Source organism: Gobio gobio, assembly GCF_949357685.1.
Source record: "Gobio gobio genome assembly, chromosome: 22".
Lineage (NCBI taxonomy): Eukaryota > Metazoa > Chordata > Actinopteri > Cypriniformes > Gobionidae > Gobio > Gobio gobio.
The window spans coordinates 4,027,852-4,044,763 of record NC_137118.1 but is presented as its reverse complement, the minus strand read 5'-3'; the positions used below and the strand labels follow the sequence as shown (position 1 = coordinate 4,044,763).

The window sequence follows — 16,912 nt, the reverse complement described above, 5'->3', positions numbered from 1 at the left end:
TGCTACAGACTCAAAAGTAGACCTATGAACTTTTTCTTCACAAAGAGAATAGGCTACATACTTTTGGGCATAGTATAAGTAGTTGAATTGGATGTAGTAGCTCATCTCTTGTAAAAAAAAAAAAAATCCCCTCCAGTGGCCTCATGGGATTGTAAAGTGTCCATTGAATGTGCACTTCAGCAGAAGTAGTAGGTCATCCGGGGACTTTTCTCCTACTGTTTTTTCGAATAGGGTGAATTCAGGGTGGGCCACTTTTTGCCATTGAGATGACCTGGAAAAAGTGTCCCAATCACCCTGAATTCACCCTACTATGTATTTGGACCATAGGACGCACTTTTTTTCGCAAACCGGGAGTATTTCGGACGCAACAATGGTGTCGGAAAGTTACGGTTGGTGGTCAGTTTTCCACTTTAAATGTCATTTCCAGAGAGAAAATACTATTGAAGTAATTAAATATTTGCTTAGTTATCACCAAAGCTCTGTATGTTTTGCTGTAGATCATTAAACCGTTACATTACACACAACAACAAAAGAAAAGTTCCGCCTGTGCTCAATTATCTGCTCTCAAAAATCAACGTCAATGTCATTGTTAAAAGGTTAAAGGCACAATATGTAATTTTTCGCCGCTAGATGTTGTTTATTCAAAACAAAGGTGTAGCTTGATGACGCCTGGATTTGGCCGAGCTTTTATTTTGCCAATCGAGCGCTTTTGCTTCTTGCGCTCATGTGTGTATGTGTGTGTGTGTGTGTGTGTGTGTAACACAGCTCTGTTTTATCATATTACACACATTTGAGTGTTAAAGTGATGTTATACTTGTTCACACTGCAGTGAGTGAGATCATATTAGGCGGTAAAACATGGCATTCGCGGTAAATCAACAACACCAGATTTAAACAATAAGACTAACTACACTCTAAAAAATGCTGGGTTAAAAATAATCCAAGTTGGGTTGAAAATGGACTAACCCAGCAATTGGGTTGTTTTAACCCAGCGGTTGGGTTAAGGTTTGCTTAAAACGACCCAATTTTTTTTAGTGTGTGTTGAGCTGGAGAACAATCATTATCCAAACAGTGTCTAATAAAACGCACCAAACGTACCAAACGTCTTTGGTGTTTCCATGGTTTCTACAAAATAAAACCGGAAACCGAGGGTAACGCAGGTATGATGTCATTGATAGGCGATGCACAAGTCCTGGTTAAAATCACTATTTCTCTGGATTTAAACATTCTTGGAAACATTTGGGATACACAAGTCAACAATCTATATAACATTGTTCTAGTGGTTTTTAGATATTTAAATCCAAAAAATCTTACATATTGTGCCTTTAAGTGCAGTTGACGTAAAGCAGTTGAAACGCATATATGACTCTGAAAGGATGTAATAAATTGTACACAGTTAGTTCAGAAGTGTGTTAATTAACCGTTTGTGTTGCCCTTAGCGCCCCTTAACTTCAGCTAAATGATGATGGCTGTATATTACATTCAATATTTAATACAATATTGTCAGTCTGATCAAATAAGAAGGATTGTTAAAATCTGCAGATGAGCATTTGTCACAGGAAATTGAAGGTCAAGGGCACAGCGTCCTCAGATTTTATGCTGAAAGACCAAAATGATGTGCACATCCTAGACAAACAACTTCAAATGCAGGTTTTAAAACTGACAAACTAATATAAAAGATGATAATGCTCATTTTACTTCTCTTTTACAGCCAAATTAGCATACGGTGTAATGTATAATACTATATACTGCAGAAAATATATATATGGTAGTGCACAGGTAGGGTTTATAACAAGTCCCACAGCGCCACCTACTGGGTGTCTAGAGAATAGCATGCCTCCGTTTATATTGCATTAATACTAAAGTGCTCCCTCTAGTGGACACATTCACTGTTTAGTTGCCATTGAGTAAATAGGGTTTTGGAGTGGACACGAGCAATGTTTTTTTGTGGTTAACACACACTCTGCATAAGTAATAGACCACAATTGAGACTTTTTTTCAGTGAGCATCTATACTCGAATAACATAGCCTCACCTCACGCAGGGTAATAATAAATACATTTTAGGTAGGCTAAACACCAGGTTAAAAAAATGCTATAGCATTGGGCCCAGCTGGAGACTGTATTTAATGAGTTGATGCGACAGAGAAAGGTTTTATTGCTTCTTGCTTGCGGCTGGACAGAGAAAGTGGCAAGAGCAAGCGGATAATGGCTTTGAGTTTAAAGTAAATCACAATATCATGAATCAGAATGAGTGCCTGTTTGCTCAAAGCAAACACAGTTTTGTCATTTTGCTGCCACTTATACTGGTGTGTCTCGCTTTAGCTGAAATAAACTTGTTTGTGTCATGATCTTATATTTCCATGGCAGCGTCAGTAGCACAGGCGTGAGCACAGGGGTGATTTGAGGAAACATGGAGCTGGATGTGCATCAAAAAGCATGGATTCTGCGAGAGAGGGCCATTTCCTGGAGGAACGTGCTTCAAGCTATAAAAGCGTCTGCCCGGCTGCATGTTTACCTCCCTAGAAGGCTTGATGTTTTCACATTTTCATTTATCCTTGTGATACCTGTACGGACGTGGGAGAAGAATGAGGCTCGTTGGCTCAATCTATTTTTTTGGCTACTTTGAAGTAGTGAGCACAAAAAGAATAAGAAATGCTGCTATTTCAACACTGGGATTTATTATGATACTTTAACTTTTTTGAAACTTGGTTTAAATGGTCTTTATCTGTAATGTTTTTAATTTATTTAGGCCTAAACTAGTATTGCATTATATTCTACATTAAATATACACCAATCAGGCATAACATTATGACCAAGTGAAGTGAATAACACTGATTATCTCCTCATCATGGCACCTGTTAGTGTGTGGGATATATTTAGGCAGCAAGTGAACATTTTGTCCTCAAAGTTGATGTGTTAGAAGCAGGAAAAATGGGCAAGCGTAAGGATTTGAGTGAGTTTGGGCCGGATTGTGACGGCTAGACGACTGGGTCAGAGCATCTCCAAAACTGCAGCTGGTCAGTCTCTATCAAAAGTGCTCCAAGGAAGGACCAGTGGAGAACCGGCCACAGGGTCATGGAGGACCAGTGGAGAACCGGCCACAGGGTCATGAAGGACCAGTGGAGAACCGGCCACAGGGTCATGAAGGACCAGTGGAGAACCGGCCACAGGGTCATGGAGGACCAGTGGAGAACCGGCCACAGGGTCATGGAGGACCAGTGGAGAACCGGCCACAGGGTCATGGAGGACCAGTGGAGAACCGGCCACAGGGTCATGGAGGACCAGTGGAGAACCGGCCACAGGGTCATGGAGGACCAGTGGAGAACCGGCCACAGGGTCATGAAGGACCAGTGGAGAACCGGCCACAGGGTCATGAAGGACCAGTGGAGAACCGGCCACAGGGTCATGGAGGACCAGTGGAGAACCGGCCACAGGGTCATGAAGGACCAGTGGAGAACCGGCCACAGGGTCATGAAGAACCAGTGGAGAACCGGCCACAGGGTCATGGAGGACCAGTGGAGAACTGGCCACAGGGTCATGAAGGACCAGTGGAGAACCGGCCACAGGGTCATGAAGGACCAGTGGAGAACCGGCCACAGGGTCATGAAGGACCAGTGGAGAACCGGCCACAGGGTCATGAAGAACCAGTGGAGAACCGGCCACAGGGTCATGGAGGACCAGTGGAGAACCGGCCACAGGGTCATGAAGGACCAGTGGAGAACCGGCCACAGGGTCATGAAGGACCAGTGGAGAACCGGCCACAGGGTCATGAAGGACCAGTGGAGAACCGGCCACAGGGTCATGAAGAACCAGTGGAGAACCGGCCACAGGGTCATGGAGGACCAGTGGAGAACCGGCCACAGGGTCATGGAGGACCAGTGGAGAACCGGCCACAGGGTCATGAAGGACCAGTGGAGAACCGGCCACAGGGTCATGAAGAACCAGTGGAGAACCGGCCACAGGGTCATGAAGGACCAGTGGAGAACCGGCCACAGGGTCATGGAGGACCAGTGGAGAACCGGCCACAGGGTCATGGAGGACCAGTGGAGAACCGGCCACAGGGTCATGGAGGACCAGTGGAGAACCGGCCACAGGGTCATGAAGGACCAGTGGAGAACCGGCCACAGGGTCATGGAGGACCAGTGGAGAACCGGCCACAGGATCATGGAGGACCAGTGGAGAACCGGCCACAGGGTCATGAAGGACCAGTGGAGAACCGGCCACAGGGTCATGAAGGACCAGTGGAGAACCGGCCACAGGGTCATGAAGGACCAGTGGAGAACCGGCCACAGGGTCATGAAGGACCAGTGGAGAACCGACCACAGCGTCATGGAGGACCAGTGGAGAACCGGCCACAGGGTCATGAAGGACCAGTGGAGAACCGGCCACAGGGTCATGAAGGACCAGTGGAGAACCGGCCACAGGGTCATGGGCGGCCGAGGCTCATTGATGCACGTGTGGTCCGATCAAACAGACGAGCTACTGGAGCTCAAACTGCTCAAGAATTTAATGCTGGTTCTGATTGAAAGGTGTCAGAATACACAGAGCATCTCAGTTTGTTGTGTATGGGGCGGCACATCCGCTGACCAGTGCCCATGCTGACCCCTGACCCCGCCCAAAGCACCAACAGTGGTACGTGAGCATCAGAACTGGACCACGGAGCAATGGAAGAAGGCGGCCTGGTCTGATGATCACGTGTTCTTCTACATCACGTGGATGGCAGGGTGTGTGTGTGTTACCTGGGGAACACATGGCACCAGGTGCATTATGGGAAGAAGGCGTGGCGGCGGAGGCAGTGATGCTTTGGGCAATGTTCTGCTGGGAAACCTTGGGTCCTCCATCATGTGGATGTGACTTTGACACGTCCCACCTACCTAAGCATTTTTGAGACCATGTCCAGCCTTTCATGGAAACGGTTTTCTCTGGTGGCTGTGGCTCTTTCAGCAGATAATGCGCCGCCACAAAGCACAAATGCTTCAGGAATGCTTTGAGGAGCACAACGATGAGTTTAAGGCGTTGATTTGGCCTCCAAATTCCCCAGATCTCAATCCAATCGAGCATCTGTGGGATAATCTGAACAAACAAGTCCGATCAATCGAGGCAGCACCTCGCAACTTACAGGACTTAAAGGATCTGCTGCTAACATCTTGGTGCCAGATACCACAGCACACCTTCAGGGGTCTAGTGGAGTCCATGCCTCGACGGGTCAGCAAAAGGGGGACCAACACAATATTAGGACATAATGTTATGCCTGATCGGTGTAAATCATGCCCAATGTAAAATCTGTAGATGTAGATCTGGCTCCCGATCTTTACACCAGTGGCCCACTAGGGGGCCTCAGTAAACTTCTGCAAGATGTAGAAAAAGTATTTTAATGAAGGAAAATTGAAATAAATTACAAACCACTCAAATGCAACATCTAAAGTGACATCACATGCATTACTCTGGTGTCAAAAGCAACTTCACAAGCAAGAGCACAATGACTGAGTTTATTAATCTAATGAATGGGGCGGCAAAATGACACGGTTGCCATCTGCTAATTGTAGGCTATAGGGCTCTGTTCATGGCCAAGCCAAACAAGAGCTACCTTGATGTTATCATCAGGTGGTGTTTTTTAGCTTGCTCCTTGTTGTAATTACATGTGGTCTGAAGATAAGTGGAAAAACGACTGAACAAGCTAAAATCCAAGAACATCTCTAGGACATACAGTTTGTCAGTTCTAATTGTTTTCTCTCCAGACGTAACCCAGACTGCACTATTGAGGATCTAAAAGTGTAAACTATCAAAACATTTCTCTCATGAACGATTCGTAATGTTGCGTCCGTCACGTGACAGATTAACTACATGAACAACAAAAGACTTGGAAGGTGAACTAATCATTTGTTTGTGTTTTTTTATAATTGATCTTTTGCTGCATTATGCACAATGGACCTTTCCCTAGTTAAAGAACATGGTTCCCTTCATCTCAGTTGCATAAAATGTTGTCTTTTTCTACATGATCTATCTATTCACTCACACTTGAAATGACCCTTACATTGTAAATAAATAGGAAAAGCGGGAAAGAATATTTCAGGTTTTTTATTTTTCATTAAAAAAATGTTCACACATAAATGAAGGCCTGGTACTAGAGCACAAATTCAGTGTAGAACGAACATGATTACTCTCTCACACACACACACACACACACACACACACACACACACACACACACACACACACACACACACACACACACACACACACACACACACACACTGCAATAGAAAGCACTTTTATAGAAATTGGCAAATAAAATAAATAATTCCAGCATAAATCTGAACATTTCCACACATAAATGAAGGCCTGGTTTTAGAGCACAAATGGAATGTGGAACAAACATGATCACACACACACACACACACACACAGGTGTGTGTTCACTCTTCACTTCTGTATATGCTTATTGATGATTTAAAAAAAAAAATTATTTACTTTTTTAAAATGAATTTCTTATTCTAAAGTTAATTATCTTTATACATTTGTATTATTGAAATAAATAATATGTGATTACAATCAAGTCTTGTCTTTTAGTGGCAACTTATGTTGCAATATTTGCTCATTTATGTGGCATTATTGCAAAAACAGGACAGAACAAGAAAGAACTTTGACAAAAATACTGATTTAATGTATTTTATACTGTTTATATATATATATATATATATATATATATATATATATATATATTCACAAAATACACGTCACAAAAGCTGTTATAAGAGCAGTTGGCCACATTCAGAAAAACGAAGGGTTCTCTATGGCCCTCTGCTGGATTTGTATGGTAATTACACTTTCTTTCTAAAACTATATTTTCTGCAGAATTTTCTCTAACCAGCAGAATTTGGACCACCAAACACAATAAGTGTAAACTGGAAACCAACACAGTATAAGGGTTAATGACAGTTAATGAATCATTTTACAGTAAAATTCGATTCCTATCACTTCACGGCCACAGTGTTCAACCAATGGTGTGAGTTTGGGGGTGGAGCTATCCATTTTCCACACGCGCATAGCGCTAGTTCACAGAAGTTACACACTGTACTAATTAATGAATAAAGGATGATAATTAAAAAGGAGAGTGATAAAAGAAAATCGTTATCTTTATTCATTACATTCATTACTGACATTTAATTAGAAAGCAAGCAGAAGTTGTCTAAGCTAAAAAGAGACTACAGGGAGAAAAGTAGGGTGTTAAAGCGTGAAAGTCAATTTGAGCGCTGTCCCCGTCTCCTTCACAGAGTGCTGTGTTAGCGTTATGATCTGTGTTGTGAGGGTCATGAGGTTTCTGAAGGGTGATAGAGCCGGCTGTTTTATCATGCTCTTACCTCATCTCCACCCCTCCTGCACTCAAAAAAAAATAACTCATTGGACAAACTCAATTTAATTGAGGGCAGGTTTTCCATCCAATAAATATATGTGTAGCCCCAACTCATTAAAAAATGAATTGGCCTTTATCACACTTCCTATTTCCGGTAAGTGAAGCAGTGCACCACTACTTCCGGTCCCATCGCGACTCAATCAAAACGCGGGTGTAACTGCAGTGATCCCGTGCTCTAATACTAAATAGTGACATCCTTACCTCAGATTTGACCATTTCCTGACACTTAAAGAATAGAGGAGAGCATGGGTGAGACTGATATGGTGGGATGAAGTTGTTTGTTTGTGTGTTGTAGGCCTATGCATTTCCAAACTGCGGATGTTTACGTCTCATATCGTCAGCCTGCTGAAATGTTCCCATCCCAATGTGCATTCTGAATAATAAATACATTTCTAACCTGCCGCAGTCCAGTGATTGTCTTCTCATTAATAGTGTTTCTCTTACTAATCATATTTCATACCTGTTGTTACATGTTTTAATTAATTTGACTGATAAACACCCTTACGAAAGTTAACCATGGTTTTATTATAGTAAGAATGTAGTAACCATGTTTTTTTTTTCGTGGATTGACTACCATTTGTATTAGTTTTACTAAAAAATACCATGATAAACTACAATAACCATGTTTTATTTTATTTGTAATAAAAACCATGGTTCATTTTCTTGTAATAAATAGATGAATGAATGCGCGGTAACCGCCTTAAAGAAAGTAAACAATGTTAAGCATTTAATTAATCTTAAACAGTAATACGTTAACAGCGTGACTGAATTTTGGCATAAATGTGTGAATTACATATACTGTAGGCTACAGTGAAATGATTGTCACTGAAAAGTGACAGAACAATGACTAAAATATTAATACAAATTGTTCTGCCTCTGTAAGAGGTTTTGTAGTTTATAAAGGACATTTGCAGTCATAAATATTTTGATTTTTATGGTTGTTGGTTTGTGTTGATGTTCTGTATAAGTTTCGGTTTTGCCTGCCGCGGTTGTATAGGTTTCTATGAGAGGACTTTTATTTTGACGTGTTTTCGCGAGCAACACTCAGTGGGTAGCAGGAAATAACGAGCTCATGGCGCAGTGAACGCTCAAACATACGTTTGTGATTCAGCTGATTCTGTCCTCCTTCTAAACACTGGAAATCATTGGCTGTAAGTGTATCTAAATAATCTATCTGTCTGTAGTATATTGCAGGGGTTAAAAACGAGATAATTTGTTATTGCGGATTGGCGCTAGTGTGCTCTATGCTTCTAATGAGTCAGCGATCTTTCTCTATCTACATTTACTTGTTATATTGCTAAGTATGATGCCATTTTGATTATTAATATGTTTTCTATATTTCTTTTATTTCATTTACAGTTTTACTCGGTTCAATGGCCGGCGTTTCTGCCCATGTAAACTGCACTAAATGTTGAGATCATTAAAGGAGCAAGACGCTCATATCCTGGTTCTTGAACAGAGTTTGGCTTGCTGTTTATCTATGTTCACGCAAGGAAGCAAACATATAGAGAGAACAGTATAGTAAAAAGCCATGAATCAGCGGGTACAGGAGGAACACACAGCAATCATGGAAACTGAAGTGAGTGGAGGAAAAGAAAAGGCATCTTCAGAGGTCGGCTCTAAGCGCTCTTCATCTTCCTCCAAGTGTTCAGTTGCTAGTGCTGCCGCTAAAGCTAGAGCCTCGGCAGAAGCTGCACGTGCCAAGATGGCTTTTGCAAAAAGACAGTTTGAAATGAAGAGGGAGAAAGCTAGGTTGGAACAGGAAAGATCTATGGTGGAAGCGAGTTTAGAAGCGTTGGAAATCGAAAAGGAAGCTGCCGCTGCTCTTGCAGAAGCTGAAGCGTTAGAGGCAGCAGCAATGGAACGTGACGACAATCGCAGTGAAAAGAACACCATTTCATCACATGTGATTTCAATGAGAACAGAAGAATATGTAAAACACCAGGCTCAGGTGAGCTCTGACTTTTCTACCTTACCTCTGAATAACGCTTTGTCAACCTGTTTAAAGGAATCGATTCCACGTTTGATAGACAAGTCTCAGAGCATGAACACAGCATACAACGGTGACACAGTAATAGTTCAGCAGCGGAGCAGATTCTGTGATAACGAAGATCTGCAGAGCACAAGATATCCAGATTCTCTGTTCAATCTGCCTCGTTCCATACCAAATACTGCATCTAAAGCATTGCCATGTCAAGATCCTGCTTCACAGAGGTACGCAGACCATTCAGATGCTCAACATTTCTCTCAAAGTCAAGCCGTGCCTATGTTAGACTTTGCTAGATTCGTAGCGCGTAGAGAGCTAGTCACCACAGGACTTACCAAGTTTGATGATAACCCAGAGAACTTCAGAGCTTGGGAGTCTTCATTTGTTAACGCTATGCAAGACTTGCAGCTATCAGCCAGTGAAGAATTAGACTTATTAGTCAAGTGGCTGGGAAAGGAGTCATCAGATCATGTGAGAAGGATTCGAGCTGTGTATGTTACTAATCCACAAACGGCTCTTCAACTGTCTTGGATGAGACTTCAAGAATGTTATGCCACTCCAGAAGTGATAGAAAGTGCTTTATTCAAGCGGCTGGATAACTTTCCACGTCTATCTCCTAAAGACAACACAAAACTCAGGGAGCTCGCAGACCTGCTCATGGAGCTGCTTGCAGCGAAAGGAGATGCATACTTACCCGGGTTAACTTATCTCGATACACCTCGTGGTATTAATCCCATAGTGGAGAAGTTATCAGCAAGTTTGCAGGAAAAATGGCTGTTTGCTGGCTCACGTTACAAGGAAGAGAACAAGGTCAGTTTTCCCCCATTCTCGTTTTTCACTCATTTCATTTGCAGTGAAGCTAAAGCCAGGAATGATCCTAGTTTTAAACTCTCAAACAGTAGCTATACAGTCGTCAGAAACGAAAAACCCTTCTTTAAATATGGTGCTAACAGAGTTCCTGTGTCAGTGCACAAGACAGATGTGTCCACAAATGATGAGTCCGATTCAACGAATGTGAAAGACACTATCAAGAGAGACTTGGTGAAGTACTGCCCTATTCACAACAAATTGCATCCTCTGTCAAAATGCAGAGCCTTCAGGAAAAAGTCATTGATAGAACGCAAGAACCTCCTGAAAGAACACAAAAGATGTTTCAGGTGTTGCTCTCCGAATCATGTAGCCAGAGATTGTCTCACAACCCTTAAATGCAGTGAGTGTGATTCTAACAGACATTGTGCAGTTATGCATCCTGATATAGCTCCGCCCCTCTCTACACCTCTGATGCAAGATCCAGACACAGAACAACAGGACAACGCTACCCCGGAGGTAACTTCAAGGTGCACAGAAGTTTGTGGAGAAAATACTCCAATGCGTTCCTGTGCGAAAATGTGCTTGGTGCGTGTATTCCCTCAAGGGCAGCGAGAACGAGCCATCAAGATGTATGTCATCATCGATGATCAGAGCAACCGCTCACTGGCCAAAGGAGAGTTCTTTCGTCTGTTTGGAATCCAGAGTAACCCCTCTCCATATTTGTTGAGAACATGTGCTGGTTCCATAGAAATGTCTGGAAGAAAAGCAGTCGGATTTCAAATAGAGACGCTGAATGGTATGACGTGTCTTGATCTCCCACCATTAATAGAGTGTAACGAGATAATGAGCAGCAGATCTGAAATTCCCACTCCAGAGGTCACCTTTGCTCATCCACACTTAAAACCTGTGGCACAGTTCATCCCGAAGCTAGATCCTGATGCTCAGATCTTAATATTGCTGGGAAGAGACATGATCCGTGTACACAAAGTGAGACAACAAATCAACGGGCCTCACAATGCACCCTTTGCACAGCGATTGGATTTAGGCTGGGTGATTGTAGGTGATGTCTGCATTGACAAAGCCCATAAGTTGATGGTGAGTGTCTTTAAAACTAACATCCTGGAGAACGGCCGTCCATCTCATCTCACTCCATGTCAGAATCACATCAAAGTGAAAGAGAAATTGTGCCATGGCGGGGAGCAAAAGTCTGTAATTTTTCCCCATTCATACAATCACGCTACTCATTGCATGCAAGCAGAAGACAAACTTGGGCTCAAGGTATTTGAGAGAACCAAAAATGATAATGAACCTGCCATGTCCTTCGAGGATGAGAACTTCTTGAAGATCATGCAAACAGAGTTCCACCAAGATGAAAAGAAAAACTGGGTCGCTCCTTTGCCATTCAGGTCGCCCAGACCATTACTCCCAAATAATCGGGAACAAGCTTTGTCTCGCCTTAATTCTTTGCATCGCACGCTGAGCAGAAACCCTGAGATGAAGGAACAGTTTTCTGCCTTTATGGAGAAGCTCTTTCAGAACCATCATGCAGAAAGAGCGCCACCTATCCACGAAGATGAAGAATGTTGGTACTTACCCATCTTCGGGGTGTATCATCCGCAAAAACCGGGACAGATACGGGTGGTGTTTGATTCCAGCGCACAACACCAAGGTATTTCTCTGAACAATGTGCTCCTCTCAGGCCCTGACCTAAACAACTCCCTGTTAGGCGTGCTGCTACGGTTCAGGAAAGATCTTGTTGCAATTATGGCGGACATCCAACAAATGTTCTATGGTTTCCTGGTGAAAGAAGATCACAGAAACTATTTGAGATTCCTCTGGTACAGAGACAGTGACTTGAGCAAGGAAGTAGTAGAATACCGTATGAGGGTACATGTTTTTGGGAACAGCCCTTCTCCGGCAGTGGCCATATACGGTCTACGGTTAGCTGCACAGCAAGGTGAGCTAGAGTACGGAACTGACACTTCGCACTTTGTCAATAGGCATTTCTATGTAGACGACGGACTCATGTCCTTTCCCACAGTAGCCGAAGCAATTGACCTGCTCAAGCGCACTCAAGAATCGCTTTCTAAGTCAAATGTCAAGCTCCACAAAATAGCCTCAAACAGTGTTGAGGTGATGCAAGCTTTCCCACCAGAAGACCTGGCCTCTGACCTCCAAGATCTGAATTTTGGGAATGAGAATTGGCCCACACAAAGAAGCCTGGGTTTATACTGGAACATTGAAACGGATACATTCACCTTCAAAGTCGCAACTAATGACCAGCCCTACACTCACCGCGGAGTGCTCTCCACTGTGAACAGCCTCTTCGACCCCTTGGGCTTGGTGGCACCAGTGACAATCCAAGGCAGAGCGCTCGTACGAGAGCTGACTAAAGAGGTGCATGACTGGGACACTGTCCTTCCTAAAGAGAAAAGAAACAAGTGGGAAGAATGGAAAACCTCACTTCAAAAGCTAAGTAACCTTCAGATCACACGCACATACTTACATCATTCACTCTCTAACACTTCATACACTGAGTTGTGTGTCTTTTCAGATGCCTCGAACTGGGCCATAGGGGCAGTGGCTTACATTCGAGCTCTGACTGATGAAGGTGAGGCCAAAGTGGGATTTGTGCTGGGCAAGGCAAAGCTGTCACCTCGTCCTGAGCCTTCCATCCCTCGCCTAGAGCTGTGTGGAGCGGTGCTTGCTGTAGAGATGGCTGAATATATCCTTGACGAACTAGACTACAAGCCGAATGCAGTGACATTCTATTGTGACAGCAAAGTAGTCCTCGGATATATCTACAACGAGTCCAGGCGCTTCTTCGTTTATGTGCACAACCGTGTTCAGCGGATACGGCAGTCGACTTCTCCAGATCAGTGGAACTACGTGCCTACAGACCAGAATCCAGCTGATCTAGCAACAAGATCTGTGGTTGCATCACAACTTAACGACACTATATGGTTCACAGGACCAAGCTTCCTCTACAAACCGCCCCAAATAATAGAGTGTGAGTTCTTCGGACTGGTGAATCCAGAGTCAGACACAGACATCAGACCTTGTGTGACCAGCTTCGCTACACAAGTTGAAAGATGCCTCTTCTCAGAGCGGTTTCAGCGCTTTTCTACCTGGGAATCTTTGTTAAGATCGGTTTCCTTTCTGATTCACCAAGCACGTTCTCACATGTCAAGCCCCATCAGCAAATCCCATGGATGCAAAGGATGGCATCAGTGCAGCGCAATACGCACACCCGAAGAGCAGACAGCAGCAAAGAGACTAATACTTCTACACGTCCAAAAAGACCTGCATCCAGAGGAGTATGCTGCTTTGCAGAGTAATGAACAAGTTTCTGGTTCAAGTGTGCTGCGGAATCTTGACCCCTACATCTACGACGGTCTTTTGAGGGTTGGCGGACGTCTGAGACACGCTTCTCTTGAATCAGAGGTGAAGAATCCAATCATCCTCCCAAAGCAAAGCCATGTCACCAAACTGTTGGTGAGTTATTACCATTCAAAAGTGCACCATCAAGGCCGACAGTTCACAGAAGGAGCAATCCGATCGGCTGGTTTGTGGATTGTAGGAGGGAAAAGATTGATAAACTCCATTCTTCATCGTTGTGTGACATGCCGCAGACTCAGAGGAAAGCTGGAAGTCCAGAAGATGGCAGATCTTCCTCCTGAGCGCCTCAGTACGTCTCCTCCATTTACATACGTGGGGTTAGATGTTTTTGGTCCATGGACAGTGGTCACTCGACGCACCAGAGGAGGTGTAGCCGAAAACAAAAGGTGGGCTATACTCTTTACGTGTATGAGTATAAGAGCTGTACACATAGAAGTAATAGAGTCCATGAACACTGCCAGTTGCATCAACGCTTTACGAAGGTTTTTTGCTGTGAGAGGACCAGCAAAACAGCTCAGATCGGACAGAGGAACCAACTTCATTGGAGCTAGCCAAGAACTGAGCATGCAGCCAACGAAAGAAAACCAAACGAGTCTTCTGAAATACCTCCACGAGAATGGCTGTACATGGGAATTCAATCCTCCACACGCTTCCCACATGGGGGGAGCATGGGAGCGCATGATCGGCGTGACTCGCAGGATTTTAGACGGTATGCTGTTGGAGAAAAAACATGCTCACTTGACTCATGAGGTACTTTGCACACTGATGGCAGAGGTGTCCGCAATCATAAACGCTAGACCTCTGGTTCCTGTCTCGTCAGATCCCTATTCTCCATGCATACTCACTCCAACAATGCTTTTAACCCAAAAGCCGACAGTGTCTGTCCCATTTGAGAACTACACTGAAAAAGATCTCCTAAGGTGTCAGTGGAGACAAGTACAAGCATTGGCCAATGAGTTCTGGAGCCGATGGCGAAAAGAATACATCAGTACCCTCCAACCTCGACGCAAGTGGCACAAAACTCACCGAAACTTGCACACTGGAGATGTTGTGCTGTTGAAACAAGCTCAGTCCCCAAGAAATGACTGGCCTTTGGGCTTAATCACATCCGTCTTCCCGAGCAGTGATGGAAAGGTCCGCAAGGTAGAGGTTAAAACTACCTCAGGTGGTAACGTGAAGACATTCTTACGACCTATTTCTGATGTGATCTTACTGTTAGCCAAAGAGGACTAAGTAAGATTAAGACGGACTGTTATAGTGGCATCAATAATGCCAGGCGGGGAGTGTTCTGCCTCTGTAAGAGGTTTTGTAGTTTATAAAGGACATTTGCAGTCATAAATATTTTGATTTTTATGGTTGTTGGTTTGTGTTGATGTTCTGTATAAGTTTCGGTTTTGCCTGCCGCGGTTGTATAGGTTTCTATGAGAGGACTTTTATTTTGACGTGTTTTCGCGAGCAACACTCAGTGGGTAGCAGGAAATAACGAGCTCATGGCGCAGTGAACGCTCAAACATACGTTTGTGATTCAGCTGATTCTGTCCTCCTTCTAAACACTGGAAATCATTGGCTGTAAGTGTATCTAAATAATCTATCTGTCTGTAGTATATTGCAGGGGTTAAAAACGAGATAATTTGTTATTGCGGATTGGCGCTAGTGTGCTCTATGCTTCTAATGAGTCAGCGATCTTTCTCTATCTACATTTACTTGTTATATTGCTAAGTATGATGCCATTTTGATTATTAATATGTTTTCTATATTTCTTTTATTTCATTTACAGTTTTACTCGGTTCAATGGCCGGCGTTTCTGCCCATGTAAACTGCACTAAATGTTGAGATCATTAAAGGAGCAAGACGCTCATATCCTGGTTCTTGAACAGAGTTTGGCTTGCTGTTTATCTATGTTCACGCAAGGAAGCAAACATATAGAGAGAACAGTATACAAATCAATATGTTCATTCAGATCTTATTCGTCAGGTCTCACACACACTTAATCGCGGACACTATTTAGATGTGCTCTGACACCGTGTGGTGAAATAATCACGTATGTTTACGACCCTCGGCTTATGTCGGATTAAAAAACGACAAGTTCAACAGAGTTTGGAAAATCCTGTACACAGTAATGATCAGTTTATCTCTTCTCCTGTCTCGGAAAATGTCCGGATTTTTAAATCATCCTCCAGATGCTTATTTTAATGGTCGTTTGTTCAGCTAGGTGTTCACAGCACATTGAAAACATGCATAACCGGAAGAATCAGCACACTGCTTCGACGCGCACTTCCGGTATTCAATTCCTCTGTGATAAAGGCCTATTAATGCAATGAAATGTAATTGAGTTGGTCCAACTCAATTTTATCAAATACAGTTTAAATGATATTTAAATACTTAGAACATGACTTTTTTATACTTGTCAAACTTAAATTAAAATATTTAATTGGAAACCAATTATAAGCAGTTTCATTCATCATCATACACAATGTATATAATGAAAATATAAGAAAAGAGCTATCATTATATCACTGAGCCTAATCACAGACGCCACTCTTCAGCATAACAGTAACCACAAAATTAAAATACATTACATAAACTCCTCTAAATGTCCAACATAACTGAACATTAAACACTAACATTAACTAACAACATCTTTCCCTTTACAGAAAAACATAAAATAACACTTTAATCCCTAAATTTACTCTCCTAATGGAGTCCCTTGCAAAGCATGCTGGGAACTGCCCAGTTAGTTTCATGTAGTTTTAACACAACTGAATTAAGTAAACTTCAGTTTTAAATATATTAGGTTGATTGAACACAATTAAATTAAGTTGTGACGAAATTAGATATGTTTAAGTAAAGCGAACAGAATTTAAATGTGTCACGTCTATGAAGGGCCTGAATAATTTTTTTGAGTATGATCATGCTCAAACAAGGGATCATCCTGCGATCTTCTTCTGTGTGTCATTTATGACTTCACAAATCTGATTGGGTTTGTATTTACATTTGGTGTACAGTGCCCTCCACGAATATTGGCACCCTTGGTAAATATGAGCAAAGGTGGCTGTGAAAATAAATCTGCATTGTTTAGGCAATTCACAAAAATTCTAACCTTTCATTAAAAATCACATTATGAAACAAATGTTTTTCTCTAGTTCACGTTGGCCACAATTATTGCCCCGTTCTTATGTAATGCCGGATGAGTTTGGAGATCAGAGCCCATTCCTTCACACAGAATCTCTCCAGATCCTTCAGATTCCCAGCTCTTCTCTTCACTCCATCACTCATTCTCTATAGGGCTCAGCTCAGGCCTTC

General features: G+C 42.9%; 1 protein-coding gene across 1 annotated transcript; it reads left to right on the top strand.

Moving 5' to 3' along the window:
- The first annotated feature begins 250 nt into the window (after positions 1 to 250).
- LOC307118793 (uncharacterized protein) lies at positions 251 to 15,475 on the top strand. Its single transcript, XM_079804582.1, has 2 exons — positions 251 to 389; positions 8,773 to 15,475. The coding sequence occupies exon 2, from the start codon at positions 8,945 to 8,947 to the stop codon at positions 14,840 to 14,842; it is 5,898 nt and encodes a 1,965-aa protein (XP_079660708.1). The 5' UTR covers positions 251 to 389; positions 8,773 to 8,944; the 3' UTR covers positions 14,843 to 15,475.
- The last annotated feature ends 1,437 nt before the right edge of the window (positions 15,476 to 16,912 follow it).

What these genes read in the sequence shown, in the direction of transcription:
- LOC307118793 (XM_079804582.1), top strand. Translation starts at nt 8,945, where the DNA reads ATGAATCAGCGGGTACAGGAGGAACACACAGCAATCATGGAAACTGAA.